Here is a 15347-nt window from a genome sequence, read left to right as displayed (position 1 = left end):
AAAATGCTGGAGTAACTCAGCAGGTCAGGCAGCATCTCGGGAGAGAAGGAATGGGTGACGTTTCGGGTCGAGACCCTTCTTCAGTCTGAAGAAGGGTCTCGACCCGAAATGTCACCCATTCCTTCTCTCCCGAGATGCTGCCTGACCTGCTGAGTTACTCCAGCATTTTGTGAATAAATCGATTTGTACCAGCATCTGCAGTTATTTTCTTATACAGGTTATTAATATAATTTTTTGCAACTTTCCAAATGGTTGCTTGAAGGAATCTGCTTCTCACTGACAAATTATATTCCAGAAAGGCAATGCAGCTTTTGACTTCTATTATTTAACGCCGGACTTACATTTAAATGTTTGTTTGCAATCTGCTTGCATGAAATGAAGGTTGTCCTGCTGTTTTCCCAGGCCTGTTACAAGTTGATTGATAGTTTGCTGACTGCGTCAGATTGGATTGGAGACGTGACGCTGTGTGTGGATTGTGTGGTGTCTCCTGATGCAGCAATACTGCAGGTTGGTACATGCAGGAGAGCTGTACTCGTTTGCACCAAGTAAGATTGATACCCGTCACCTCCATGCCTTAACTGGGAGCGATCGACAACGATTTGAAATGTTGACGCTATTTACAGAAGTCAAGTCAAGTTTATTTGTCACATACACATACACGATGTGCAGTGAAATGAAAGTGGCAATGCCTGCGGATTGTGCACAAAAAAGAATTACAGTTACAACATATAAATAAAGTTAATATGTTACTATAGTGTAGACAAAAATTTAGTCTCTGGAGTTATAAAAGTTGACAGTCCTGATGGCCTGTGGGAAGAAACTCCGTCTCATCCTCTCCGTTTTCACAGCGTGACAGCGGAGGCGTTTGCCTGACCGTAGCATCTGGTACAGACCGTTGCTGGGGTGGCAGGGGTCCCTCATGATCTTGCTTGCTCTGGATCTGCACCTCCTGATGTATAGGTCCTGCAGGGGGACGAGTGTAATTCCCATGGTGCGTTCTGCCGAATGCACTACTCTCTGCAGGGCCATCCTGTCCTGGGCAGAGCTGTTCCCAAACCAGACTGTAATGTTGCCGGACAGGATGCTCTTTACAGCCCCAGAGTAGAAGCAATGAAGGATCCTCAGAGACACTCTGAATTTCCTCAGCTGTCTAAGGTGGTAAAGGCGCTGCTTTGCCTTACCCACCAGTGCGGCAATGTGCGTTGCCCATGTCAGATCCTCTGTGATGCAGACTCCCAAGTATTTAGAAGACTTCCCAAGTATTCTCAGACTTTATCAGTGTCAAAAGCGGATGGGTTGAAGCCTAGATGAAGAATCTCGGAGGGCGGCGCGGCGGTAGAGTTGCTGCCTTACAGCGCCAGAGACCCCGCTTCCATCCTGACGACGGGTGTTGTCTGTAGGGAGTTTGGATGTTCTCCCTGTGACCGCGTGTGTTTTCCCTGGGTGCCCCGGTTTCGTCCAAAGACGCACTACCAAGGAGTCCGAAGAAGGGACCTGACCCGAAACGTCACCCATTCCTTCTCTCCGGAGATGCTGCCCGACCCGCTGAGTTACTCCAGCATTTTGTGTCGAACTCCAAAGATGTAGGTAGATTGGCTTCGGTAATGATTGTACATTGTCCCTATTGGGTAGGAGAGTGCCAGTGTGCGGGGATCGCTGGTCGGCGCGGACTGGGTGGGATAAAGGGCCTGTTTCTGCCTAAACTAAACTAAATTAAACTAGTATAAGAAAATAACTGCAGATGCTGGTACAAATCGAAGGTATTTATTCACAAAGTGCTGGAGTAGCTCAGCAGGTCAGGCAGCATCTCAGGAGAGAAGGAATGGGTGACGTTTTGTTCCTCTTTTGTGTTCATTGACAGCAGCAAATAATCTTGGGGCAGTTATAGCACAGATGTCCCCTGCACATTGAGAATTCAGTGAGAGCACAGGGTTCGTTCATCCTCCTGCATACCCTCCCATCAAACGTTGCAGGCACAGGTTAAAAATGTAGAAAGTCTCATTATATTGTTCCTTCGTACATTGCCAGGGCAGGGACAACACAGAGAGTAAAATCACTTCTGCCCTGTACCATCAAATGCTCCCAGGCCATGCACAACATGGGGTCAGATGCACAAAAACATAAGAAGCCAGCCATCTGGCCCTTACCGTTCATGCAGATCACATCCAAGCTTCTGCCTTGTTCTACTTTCACTGACCCTGTTTTCTTTGACAACTTTAATATCCAGAAATTTGTTTATCTCTGTTTTGAATTAATTCAGTGACTGAGCCCTCTCTGCCTTCCAAGGTTGATAATTCCACAGAGTTTGCCCCTTTAAATGGAGAAATTTCTCTCGCATCTATCCAAAATGGCCAATCCTTTGTCTCCTGCAAAAAGTCTATCCCCTACTCCCAATTCCTCCCTCTACGCCGCATCTGCGCCCGGGATGAGGTGTTTCACACTAGGGCATCAGAGATGTCCTCATTCTTCAGGAAACGTGGCTTCCCCTCTTCCATTATAGATGAGGCTCTCATTAGGGTCTCTTCTACATCCCGCAGATCCGCTCTTGCTCCCCCTCCCCCGTTCGTAACAGGGACAGAATCCCCCTCGTTCTCACCTTCCACCCCACCAACCAGCGTATCCAACAAATCATCCTCCAACATTTCCGTCACCTCCAACGGGACCCCACCACTGGCCACATCTTCCCATCCCCTCCCCTTTCTGCTTTCCGCAGAGACCGTTCCCACCATAACTCCCTGGTCCACTCGTCCCTTCCCACCCAAACCACCCCATCCCCAGGCACTTTCCCCTGCAACTGGAGGAGATGCAACACCTGCCCCTTTACCTCCCCCCTCAACTCCATCCAAGGACCCAAGCAGTCTTTCCAGGTGAGATAGAGGTTCACCTGCACCTCCTCCAACATCATCTATTGTATCCGCTGCTCTAGATGTCAACTTCTTTACATCAGCAAAACCAAACGCAGGCTCGGCGATCGTTTCGCTCAACACCTTCACTCAGTCCACCTTAACCAACCTGATCTCCCGGTGGCTGAGCACTTCAACTCCCCCTCCCACTCCCAGTCTGACCTTTCTGTCATGGGCCTCCTCCAGTGCCATAGTGAGGCCCACCGGAAATTGGAGGAACAGCACCTCATATTTCGCCTGGGCAGCTTGCAGCCCAGCGGTATGAACATTGACTTCTCTAACTTTAGATAGTTCCTCTGTCCCTCTCTTCCCCTCCCCCTTCCCAGTTCTCCCACTGTCTTCCTGTCTCCACCTATATCCTTCCTTTGTCCCGCCCCCCTGACATCAGTTTGAAGAAGGGTCTCGACCCGAAACGTCACCCATTCCTTCTCTCCTGAGATGCTGCCTGACCTGCTGAGTTACTCCAGCATTTTGTGAATAAATCCGTTATTCTAAAACTATAACCCCCTACAAGAATTTTGTACGTTCTCATGAAATCGCTTCTCATGCTTCTAAATCCAGGGGAACATTGACACAGTGTACAAATGGCAAACCTGGAAACAGGTTACTGAATCTTCAGGCACAAGGAACTGCAGATACTGGTTTACAAAAGAAGACACAAAGTGCTGGAGTAACTCAGCGGGGAAAGGCAGCATCTCTGGGTAGGTCCTGACCTGGAGCATGGATAGGTGACATTTCAGGTCGGGACCTACCCAGGTTCTCGAGAGGTGCATGCCCAACCTGTCGAGTTACACCAGCACTTTGCATCCTTTATAAACAATGAATCTTTGTTGCTCCATCATCCCACATTTTGACAGTGTCTACAGGAAAAATAGATTTTTAGATTTAGAGATACAGAGATACAGCGCAAAAACAGGGCCACCGGGTCCGCGCCGCCCAGCGATCCCCGCACATTAACACTATCCTACACCCACTAGGGACAATTTTTACATTTGCCCAGCCAATTAACCTACAAACCTGCACGTCTTTGGAGTGTGGGAGGAAACCGAAGATCTCGGAGAAAACCCACACGGGTCACGGGGAGAACGTACAAACTCCGTACAGACGGCGCCCATAGTCAGGATCGAACCCGGGTCTCCGGCGCTGCATTCGCTGTATGGCAGCAACTCTACCGCTGCGCCAACGTGCCGCACAATAGTGTTTTGGGAAATCCCGAAAACAAGGTTGAATAAGTTCTACAGGAATGCAAGTGCTTGTATATTTTCTAAAGTTGCTCATTATTTCTGGTCTGTTTCAGGAAGCTCTGGAAGTATTTGTGGCCGCGGCAGAGAGCAACTTTGGGTGCCTTATGGTCATGGGCAAAGTGGTTGTGGCCACAGAGAAGTGGTGGCGACTGGCTCCCCAGGAGGTGGTTCTGTTGGCGTGGCTGGTTGGATCGCTGGCACCCAACTCATCAAGGGACTACCCCATCTACTTGCCACAGGGCAGCCCCACTGTAAGTAACGGATAACCATCTACAAATTGTGTGCGGTTTTGGTCTCCCAATTTGAGGAAGGACATCCTTGCTATTGAGGCAGTGCAGCGTAGGTTCACCAGGTTAATCCCCGGGGCAGGCGGGACTGTCATATGAGGACAGATTGGAAAGACTGGGCTTGTATTCACTGGAATTTAGAAGGATGAGAGGGGATCTTATAGAAACGTATAAAATTATAAAAGGACTGGATGCAGGAAAAAATGTTCCCAATGTTGGGGGAGTCCAGAACCAGGGGCCACACAGTCTGAGAATAAAGGGGAGGCCATTTAAAACTGAGATGAGAAAAAACTTTTCCTACCCAGAGAGTTGTGAATTTGTGGAATTCTCTGCCACAGAAGGCAGTGGAGGCCAATTCACTGGACGAATTTAAAAGAGAGTTAGAATAAAAGGGAGGCCATTTAAAACTGAGATGAGAAAAAACTTTTCCACCCAGAGAGTTGTGAATTTGTGGAATTCTCTGCCACAGAAGGCAGTGGAGGCCAATTCACTGGATGGATTTAAAAGAGAGTAAGATAGAGCTCTAGGGTCTAGCGGAATCAAGGGATATGGGGAGAAGGCAGGCACGGGTTACTGATTGTTGATGATCAGCCACGATCACAATGAATGGCGGTGCTGGCTGGAAGGGCCAAATGGCCTCCTCCTGTACCTATTTTCTATGTTTCTAAACTAGAGCAAAATAACAATGTGCTGGAGGAACTTAACGGGCCATGCAGCATCTGTGGAGGAAAATGGTCAGACAACGTTTTAGTTGAGACCTTTCTTCAGATTCGATAGTCTGAAGAAGGGTCCCGACCTGAAATGTCCTGTCACTCTATCGAGAAGCTTGTAGTTCTATTACTTGTTCTATTTCACAAGCAGGAATCTTGGGAACATAGACTTAATCGTTGTCAGCATAATGGACAATACTTCAGCAAGAAATGACTCTCTTCCTGATTGCACCATAAGATTCTTAACAAATGTCAAAACACATCAATTATGAAAAGGGAAGTTGTATGTTGTAAAGTAATATGCTGACTCTCAATGTGATGAAACCATAGATGCTTGAACTGTCCCTCGCTGTCTTCAGTTTTATTTCTCCGATGCTGTGTAAAATCATAAGCGATAGGAGCAGAATTAGGCCATTCGGCCCATCAAGTCTATTCCGCCATTCACTCATGGCTGATCTAGCCATTGGCTTTGCCAAAATGGCATGGGCCTTTGCTGATGTACAGCTCTTGACACATCTGACACCCTGAGGCAAGTGGCCATTCTTCATAGCAAGCCTCAAGTATTGGCTAGCTGTTCAACTTTCAAGGATTTGCAATCAAATCTGTTGCCTGCTCTCCAATGTCCGACAACAAGCAATAGTAACTGCTTGAGTAAGATAGACCAAAAGGCATCTGGGGGGTTAGATGACACAACTGATTTTGTGAAGGGAAATTGAATGCAAAAGAGCCTAAGCCTCAGGTACATGAAGTATTGGCAAGACCACATCAGGAATTCTGCATATGGAATTAGGCACAAAATGCTGGAGTAACTCAGCGGGACAGGCAGCATCTCTGAAGGAGATAGAAGGAATGGGTGATGTCTCGGGTCGAGACCCTTCTTCAGACTGAGAGTCCGAGGAGAGGGAGACACAGAGATAAGGAAGGGTAAGGTGTGAAAACTAGACCTCAAAAGAGATAATGCTCAAGGCAAAATGTGGAACAGATAATTGTTAGCTGGAAGGTGACAACAAAGCAAAGAGAGATAAAATGTAATCGGGGACATTCAGACTGGTCTTCCCAGAACTGGGAAGAGGGAGGGATGGAGGGAGAAGGAAGGCAAAGGGTTACTTGAAGTTAGAGAAGTCAATATTCATACGACTGGGGTGTAAGCTGCCCAAGTGAAATATGAGGTGGTGTTCCTGCAGTTTGCGCTGGGCCTCACTCTGACAATGGAGGAGGCCCAGGACAGAAAGGTCAGTGTGGGAATGGGAGGGGAGTTGAAGTGTTGAGCTACTGGGGGAATTATGTAGGTTAAGGCGGACTGAGCGGAGGTGTTCAGCGAAACGAACGCCGAGCCTGCGCTTGGTCATATGGTACTGGCTGTCTTACAAGGATATTTGGAGGTCGTTTTCTTCACTGATACCTGGAAAGGGCAGGTGGCCTTGTGTGAAGCAGTTGCCTGGGCTAGGCTTGTATAGCTGCAGCTTAGAACTGTGAGAGGTGATTTAACCGAAGATTAGAAGATTTTGAGGGGCCTTCACAAAAAGGCAGTTTCTTCTTGTGGGAGAATACAGAGCAAAGTCACTGTTTAAAAATAAGGGTCATCCAGTCAAGGCAGAGGCGAAGAGAATTTTTTTTTTCTCTGAGGGTTTTGTCCCTTTCTCAAAGAACTGTGGAAGCAGAGTCTTCAAATAGTTTCTGGCAGAAGTGGGTAAATAAGGTCATAAAAGTGATAGGAGCAAATTAGGCCATTCGGCCCACAAGTCTACTCTGCCATTCATTCATGGCTGATCTATCTCTCCCTCCTAACCCCATTCTCCTGCCTTGTTCCCATAACACCTGACACCCGTACTAATCAAGAATCTATCTATCTCTGCCTTAAAAGTATCCATTGACTTGGCCTCCACAGCCTTCTGTGGCAAAGAATTCCACAGATTCACCACCCTCTGACGAAAGGAATTCCTCCTCATCTCTTTCCTAAAGGAACGTCCTTTAATTCTGAGGCTGTGCCCTCTGGTCCTGGACTCTCCCACTAGTGGAAACATCCTCCCCACTCCACTCTATCCAAACCCTTCATTATTCGGTAGGTTTCAATGAGGTCCCCCCTCATCCTTCTAAACTCCAGCGAGTACAGGCCCAGTGCCGACAAAGTAGCAAGAGAGAGGAAGATTCTTCGTGTTGATGACATTACAATCTGACTGGCTGTGATTTATGAAGCGGCAGACCAGGGTTGACAGGGTGAATGACCGATGTTTGCTCCTAATGTATATGTTTGTACGCGGAAGCAGAAGCAGAAGCTGCAGACAGTGGGAATTTGAAATCAAAACACAACTGAGAATTCTGCACCCAGCAACTCGTGCTGCATTTGGAGAGAGAGGTCACTGACCTGAACTATCAAGTCGAAGGTAGACACAAAATGCTGGAGTAACTCAGCGGGTCAGGCAGCATCTCAGGAGAGAAGGAATGGGCGACGTTTCGGGTCGAGACCCTTCTTCAGACTGATGTCAGGGGGGCGGGACAAAGGAAGGATATAGGTGGAGACAGGAAGACAGTGGGAGATCTGGGAAGGGGAAGGGGAAGAGAGGGACAGAGGAACTATCTAAAGTTGGAGAAGTCAATGTTCATCTCTACCAATGATGCCTGACTTCACAAGTGTTTGCAGCACTTTGGGTTTTGCTTATTCATCAGTGGACATCAGCTGCCTCCTTTCAAAAATGTGATTATTGCCAATCTGTTTGGTTCCGATTTGTTGCTGCTTCTGAATTCCAATGAGGCAAGCCGATCAATGTGACGCAGCAAGTGTGCCATGCAGATACTCTCTTGGTGGAGGGTTTGTACTGAACTTGCATCAAAGTGCTTACCAAAGCTCTCTGGTGTTCCTAAACCTTGTCTTCATATGTTCCAGGAGCAGAATTGGGCCGTTCGGCCCATCCAGTCTACTCCGCCATTCAATCACGGCTGACCTATCTTTCCCTCTCAACCCCATTCTCCTGCCTTCTCCCCATAACCCCTGACACCTGTACTAATCAAGAATCTGTCAATCTCCGCCCTAAAAATATGCACGGATTTGGCCCCCACAGCCGTCTGTGGTAATGAATTCCACAGATTCACTTTCCACTGACTAAAGAAACTCTCCTCATCGCCTTTCTAAAGGTGCGTCCTTTTACTCTGAGGCTGTGACCTCTAGTCCTAGACTCTCCCACTAGTGGAAACATCCTCTCCACATCCACTCTGTCCAGGTCTTTCACTATTCGGTACGTTTCAATGAGGTCCCCCCCCTCATCCTTCTAAACTCCAACGAGTACAGGCCCAGCGCCGGCAACACTCGTGATATGTTAACCCAATCATTCCTGGGATGATTCTTGTAAACTTCCTCTAGGCCCTCTCCAACCCCAGCACATCCTTCCTCCGATATGGGGCCCAAAACTGCTCACAATACTCCACATGCGGTCTGACCAGTGCCTTATAAAGCCTCAGCATTACAAGTCTTTTAAAAGTCTGTTGAAAGACTGGAGCGACTAGGCTTGCATACACTGGAATTTAGAAGGATGAGAGGAGATCTTATCGAAACGTATAAGATTATTAAGGGGTTGGACATGTTAGAGGCAGGAAACATGATCCCAATGTTGGGGGAGTCCAGAACAAGGGGCCACAGTTTAAGAATAAGGGGTAGGCCATTTAGAACTGAGATGAGGAAAAACCTTTTCACTCAGAGAGTTGTGGATCTGTGGAATTCTCTGCCACAGAAGGCAGTGGAGGCCAATTCTCTGAATGCATTCAAGAGAGAGCTAGGTAGAGCTCGTAAGGATAGCGGAGTCAGGGGGTATGGGGAGAAGGCAGGAACGGGGTACTGATTGAGAATGATCAGCCACGATCACATTGAATGGCGGTGCTGGCTCGAAGGGCCGAATGGCCTCCTCCTGCACCTATTGTCTATTGTGTTTTGCTTATGTTTTGGGGAGCATAATCATTTAATTTCCTTCCCCTCTCTTGTTCTAGGTACCACACAGGCTGCTGACCTTTCAGTTGGTCCCCGGTGTGGAGGTGTGCTTGCTGTGTGGACCAACTCCATCTTTACAGCAAGTTCAGTCAGAGGTGAGGCAAAGGTCCGTCCTTTACAGCTGTCCTCATCCAAATGTGAGCTCTGATTTTTGCTCGCACGGTGCTATTATTTCCTCTAGGGGAATCATTGCGGTTTCCCCCCCCTCCAACTCTCCTGCAAATCTTTTAACCAGTGATTACTGCACAATGTAACTTCAGATAGCTCCTCTGTCCCTCTCTTTCCCCTCTCCCTTCCCAGCTCTCCCACTGTCTTATATCATATCATATATATACAGCGGGAACAGGCCTTTTCGGCCCACCAAGTCCGTGCCGCCCAGCGATCCCCGCACATTAACACTATCCTACACCCACTAGGGACAATTTTTACATTTACCCAGCCAATTAACCTACATACCTGTACGTCTTTGGAGTGTGGGAGGAAACCGAAGATCTCGGAGAAAACCCACGCAGGTCACGGGGAGAACGTACAAACTCCTTACAGTACAGCACCCGTAGTCAGGATCGAACCTGAGTCTCCGGCGCTGCATTCGCTGTAAAGCAGCAACTCTACCGCTGCGCTACCATGCAGAAAATAACTGCAGATGCTGGTACAAATCGAAGGTATTTATTCACAAAGTGCTGGAGTAACTCAGCGGGTCGGGCAGCATCTCGGGAGAGAAGGAATGGGTGATGTTTCGGGTCGAGACCCTTCTTCAGACTGATGTCAAAATCCCACTGTCTTCCTGTCTCCAACTACATCCTTTCTTTGTCCCGCCCCCTCCCCTGACATCAGTCTGAAGAAGGGTCTCGACCCGAAACGTCACCCATTCCTTCTCTCCTGAGATGCTGCCTGACCCGCTGAGTTACTCCAGCATTTTGTGAATAAATACCTTCGATTTGTACCAGCACCTGCAGTTATTTTCCTGCACAAAGATCAGAAGCTATAACTTTTCCCCATGTTTTAACCTGGGCCTCTGTCCCGTAGATAGACACGAAATGCTGGAGTTACTCAGTCTGAAGAAGGGTCTCGACATGAAACATCACCCATTCCTTCTCTCCAGAGATGCTGCCTGACCCAGCTGTGTTACTCCAGCTTTTTGTGTCTATCTTCGGTTTAAACCAGCATCTGCAGTTCCTTCTTCCAACCTTTGTCCCGTACGCTGATTATTCTTTCCTATCTTCCCACTGCTGTTACCTTCCCCCCTTCTCAACCTTTCCCTTGCGCTGTTCCCTACCTCTTTTCCCGCTCTTCCCCGCACCTTTTCCCAGTTGCATTCACAGAACTGGGTCCACATTGTAGCGGACTGTGCTTTATTGAATGTATAAGAAAATAACTGCAGATGCTGGTACAATCGAAGGTATTTATTCACAAAATGCTGGAGTAACTCAGCAGGTCAGGCAGCATCTCGTGAGAGAAGGAATGGGTGACGTTTCGGGTCGAGACCCTTCTTCAGACTGATGTCAGGGGGGCGGGACAAAGGAAGGATATAGGTGGAGACAGGAAGATAGAGGGAGATCTGGGAAGGAGGAGGGGAAGAGAGGGACAGAGGAACTATCTAAAGTTGGAGAAGTCAATGTTCATACCGCTGGGCTGCAAGCTGCCCAGGCAAAATATGAGGTGCTGTTCCTCCAATTTATGGTGGGCCTCACTATGGCACTGGAGGAGGCCCATGACAGAAAGGTCAGACTGGGAGTGGGAGGGGGAGTTGAAGTGCTCGGCCACCGGGAGATCAGATTGGTTAACGCGGACCGAGCGCAGGTGTTGAGCGAAGCGATCGCCGAACCTGCGTTTGGCTTCGCCGATGTAAATGAGTTGACATCTGGAGCAGCGGATGCAATAGATGAGGTTGGAGGAGGTGCAGGTGAACCTCTGTCTCACCTGGAAAGACTGTTTGGGTCCTTGGATGGAGTTGAGGGGGGAGGTAAAGGGACAGGTGTTGCATCTCCTGCGGTTGCAGGGGAAAGTAATAAGTAATTATTGAATGGATTGATTGAAAGATCCAGCTGGGAAACAGGCCCTTTGGCCACTGGAGTCCACTCCGACCATCGATCACATGATCACCCTAACTTAGCGTCATGCCTCTTCTGCATCCACTCCCGACACATTGCGGGCGATTTATAGAGGCTAATTAACATACCAACCTGCACGTCGTTTGGATACGGGACGAAACCGGAGCATCTGGAGGAAACCCACGAGAATGTGCAAACTCCACACGGACAGCACCCGCGGTCAGGGTCAGACCGCGGGTCTCTGGCACCAAGAGGCGGCAGATCTACCAGCTGCGGCACTGTGCGTTTGAGAGAGAAAACCTGAAGAAGGATTTTTGTGACAGAATTGATTATCACTCACTGTGACCAGATTTCACTGCATCAGCACAGAAGCTGGAGGTCGTTTATACTGACCTCTTCGCAAATGTCTAAAGTAGATGAGTCAGCTACTCCACAAGAGTATCAGATACAGAGCAGGCGACTGGAGGGGGGGTTGGTCACCTCGGTTAATGTCGTTGAAAGAGTTGGATGTATATTGTTCCTGCAACATGTAAAATGATTTGCATTTTCTTTTCCTGCCCCCAGTTAGTGGAGCGATTCTGGAGCCCAGTGCTTGAACCTTTAAAAACATGCCTCAGCTTACACCAGTGCTGCTTTCCCATCAGCATTCCTTTACACCACAGCATTATTGGGTAAGTTGCCTTATGATATTCCAAATAAAATTAGATGTATCAACTAGACCAGACAAGGGCGGCACGGTGGCACGGTGGTAGAGCTGTTCCTCACAGCGCCAGGGACCCGGGTTTGATCCCGACTACGGGTGCCGTCTGTACGGAGTTTGTACCTTCTCCCCGTGACCTGCGTGGGTTTTCTCCGGGATCTCCGGTTTCCTCCCGCACTCCAAAGACTTACAGGTTTCTAGGTTAATTGGCTTGGTACAAGTGTAAATTGTCCCTAGATTGTGTGTGGGATGCTGTTTGTGTGCGGGGATCGCTGGGGGGCATGGACTAAATGGATCGAAGGGCCTCTTTCGGCGCTGTATCTCTAAACTAAACTAAACTAAAAACCAGACGATCAGAGGGCCCTAGTGAGACCAGGCCCTAGTGAGACCGCACCTGGAGTACTGTGTGCAGTTTTGGTCTCCAAATTTGAGGAAGGATATTCTTGCTATTGAGGGCGTGCAGCGTAGGTTTACTAGGTTAATTCCCGGAATGGCGGGACCGTCATATGTTGAAAGACTGGAGCGGCTAGGCTTGTATACACTGGAATTTAGAAGGATGAGAGGGGATCTTATCAAAGCATATAAGATTATTAAGGGGTTGGACACGTTGGAGGCAGGAAACATGTTCCCAATGTTGGGGGAGTCCAGAACCAGGGGCCACAGTTTAAGAATAAGGGGTAGGCCATTTAGAATGGAGATGGGGAAAAACTTTTTCAGTCAGAGTGTTGTAAATCTGTGGAATTCTCTGCCTCAGAAGGCAGTGGAGGCCAATTCTCTGAATGCATTCAAGAGAGACCTAGATAGAGCTCTTAAGGATAGCGGAGTCAGGGGGTATGGGGAGAAGGCAGGAATGGGGTACTGATTGTGGATGATCGGCCATGATCACATTGAATGGTGGTGCTGGCTCGAAGGGCCGAATGGCCTACTCCTGCACCTATTGTCTATTGTCTATGTGCATGTTCAAGGCGACAAACACTCAGTTTGGAGAGACAGTGTGGAAACAGGCCCTTCGGCCCAAACTGTTATTGGAAGTACCAATCCATCTCTCTGCAAACAATCCCAACGGACCAAGCGCTTCCCCATTACTCCCATCTCATAAAATCCTAAGGAACCAAGACTACCCCTTAAAATCTCACTGGCTTCACTCTTTTTCATCCATCACCACCCTGGGGTGGTGATGGATGAAAAAGAGTGAAGCCAGTGAGATTTTAAGTGGTAGTCTTGGTACTTCCAATAACAGTTTGGAATCGTGGGAGCAATGGACAGCACAGAGCCTTTTGGGAATTCTCTCCAAATTCTAACAATTCCAATCTATCGATGGTGGTTCAGCATCTGCATCCCTGGTGCGGGTGTCAGATATTGCTAATTATCTAATGTTTTGCACTCTCTTGGTGCAGAGTTCTTGTGTTGGGTTTGATTTGCTGAGGTTGTGCTTTGTTCAGGCTCAGGGACAGTGGTTTGTGAATAGTTGACAGAAATACCAATCCAAGCAATTCTCCGTCCGGGCTGATTACCATATCTCCCCATTCAGCTGTTTTGTGTGTGTGTTTTTTTTTGTCGCTTTGGCTGATCTACGGCTTGGTCTTGTTTCTCCAGCCTTCTGCTAATAAACAGGGAGCAGAACAAGAACTTGTTCACCTTGCAGCCCCATGGCGTGGAGAACAGCCAGCAGCAGGGTAAGCATCTAGCGGAGCCGCATTACTGCTGATTGTAATGTTGACCGGTCTCTAGCGGTGCAGAGATCCACTGCCTTGCTCTGCTGGTGCATCGTAAACAATAGACAATAGACAATAGGTGCAGGAGGAGGCCATTCGGCCCTTCGAGCCAACACCGCCATTCAATGGGATCATGGCTGATCATTCTCAATCAGCACCCCGTTCCTGCCTTCTCCCCATACCCCCTGACTCCGCTATCCTTAAGAGCTCTATCCAGCTCTCTCTTCAATGCATTCAGAGAATTGGCCTCCACTGCCTTCTGAGGCAGAGGATTCCACAGATTGACAACTCTCTGGGTGAAAACGTTTTTCCTCATCTCAGTTCTAAATGGCCGACCCCTTATTCTTAAACTGTGGCCCCTTGTTCTGGACTCCCCCAACATTGGGAACATGTTTCCTGCCTCTAACGTGTCCAACCCCTTAATAATCTTATACGTTTCAATAAGATCCCCTCTCATCCTTCTAAATTCCAGTGTATACAAGCCTAGTCGCTCCAGTCTTTCAACATACGACAGTCCTGCCATTCCGGTAATTAACCTAGTAAACCTACGCTGCACGCCCTCTATAGCAAGAATATCCTTCCTCAAATTTGGAGACCAAAACTGCACACAGTACTCCAGGTGCGGTCTCACTAGGGCCCTGTACAACTGCAGAAGGACCACTTTGCTCCTATACTCAACTCCTCTTGTTATGAAGGCCAACATTCCATTGGCTTTCTTCACTGCCTGCTGTACCTGCATGCTTCCTTTCAGTGACTGATGCACTAGGACACCCAGATCTCATTGTAAAGGAGTTAGACCTGCTCCATCTGATGGCATCTAGGACGGGCTTCCTCATCCTCTTCCCCCCCCCCCCCACTCACTACACCCCCGCAATTGGGAGAAGGTAGAGCAAAACAGTGCGGCGTGTTCAGTTTAGTTTAGAGATACAGTGCGGAAACAGGCCCACCGAGTCCGCACCGACCAGCGATCCCTGCACATTAACACGACCCTACACACACGAGGGACAATTTAATTTTTTTTTACATCAAGCCAATTAACCGACAGATCTTGTACGTCTTTGGAGTGTGGGAGGAAACCGACGATCTCGGGGAAAACCCACGCAGGTCAACGTACAAACTCCGTGCAGACAACACCCGTAGTCGGGATGGAACCCGGATCTCTAGCGCTGCAGGGTGGAGCTCTACCGCTGCGCCACCGTGCCTCTGACCACATTGCTATTCCCGTCACCTAGAAGGGAAACAGAACCACACACTATCCAAAGATAGACACAGCATGCTGGAGTAACTCAGCGGGTCAGGCAGCATCTCTGGAGAGAAGGAAAGGGTGATGTTTCGGGCTGAGGGGGAGGTATCGAATCACCTACGGTTGCTCAGTGCGAAGAGGGACTCGACCCAAACATCGACTGTTCCTTTTCTCCAGAGATGCTGCCTGACCCCCTGAGTTACTCCAGCTTTTCGTGTCTATCTTTGTTGTGAGCTTGTTAATTCAAGAAGGGGGGAGGGGGGGTTACCTCTTTCTCAAGGGCAAGATTTGTTGGTCCCGTGAACCATGCGGCATCTGCAGAATGAACAATTGGGCCCCTCTGGACCAGGGCCTTTGTGCAGGAAAGCGTTCCAGTCCCTCGCAAACTAAGTGCTCCTTTCCCAAGGTAGACACAAAACGCTGGAGTAACTCAGCGGGTCAGGCAACATCTCTGGAGAGAAGGAATGGGTGACGTTTCAGGTCGAGACCCTTCTTCAGACTTTAGCAACATCCTC

General features: G+C 48.6%; 1 protein-coding gene across 2 annotated transcripts in view; it reads left to right on the top strand.

Annotated features, from left to right (window-relative positions):
• fuz (fuzzy planar cell polarity protein) overlaps positions 1-15347 on the top strand; it is a 38101-nt gene that overhangs the window by 18446 nt on the left and 4308 nt on the right. For both annotated transcript variants that reach the window (XM_078430363.1, XM_078430362.1), the window contains exons 5-9: positions 403-507; positions 4201-4398; positions 9123-9218; positions 11739-11845; positions 13471-13550. In XM_078430363.1, coding sequence (XP_078286489.1) covers positions 403-507; positions 4201-4398; positions 9123-9218; positions 11739-11845; positions 13471-13550 — 586 coding nt within the window. The remainder of the gene's footprint in view (positions 1-402; positions 508-4200; positions 4399-9122; positions 9219-11738; positions 11846-13470; positions 13551-15347) is intronic.

This window comes from Rhinoraja longicauda, chromosome 40 (assembly GCF_053455715.1).
Source record: "Rhinoraja longicauda isolate Sanriku21f chromosome 40, sRhiLon1.1, whole genome shotgun sequence".
Taxonomy (NCBI): Eukaryota; Metazoa; Chordata; class Chondrichthyes; order Rajiformes; family Arhynchobatidae; genus Rhinoraja; species Rhinoraja longicauda.
Note: the sequence above shows the minus strand (reverse complement) of the source record. Positions and strands in the feature narration are given on the sequence as shown.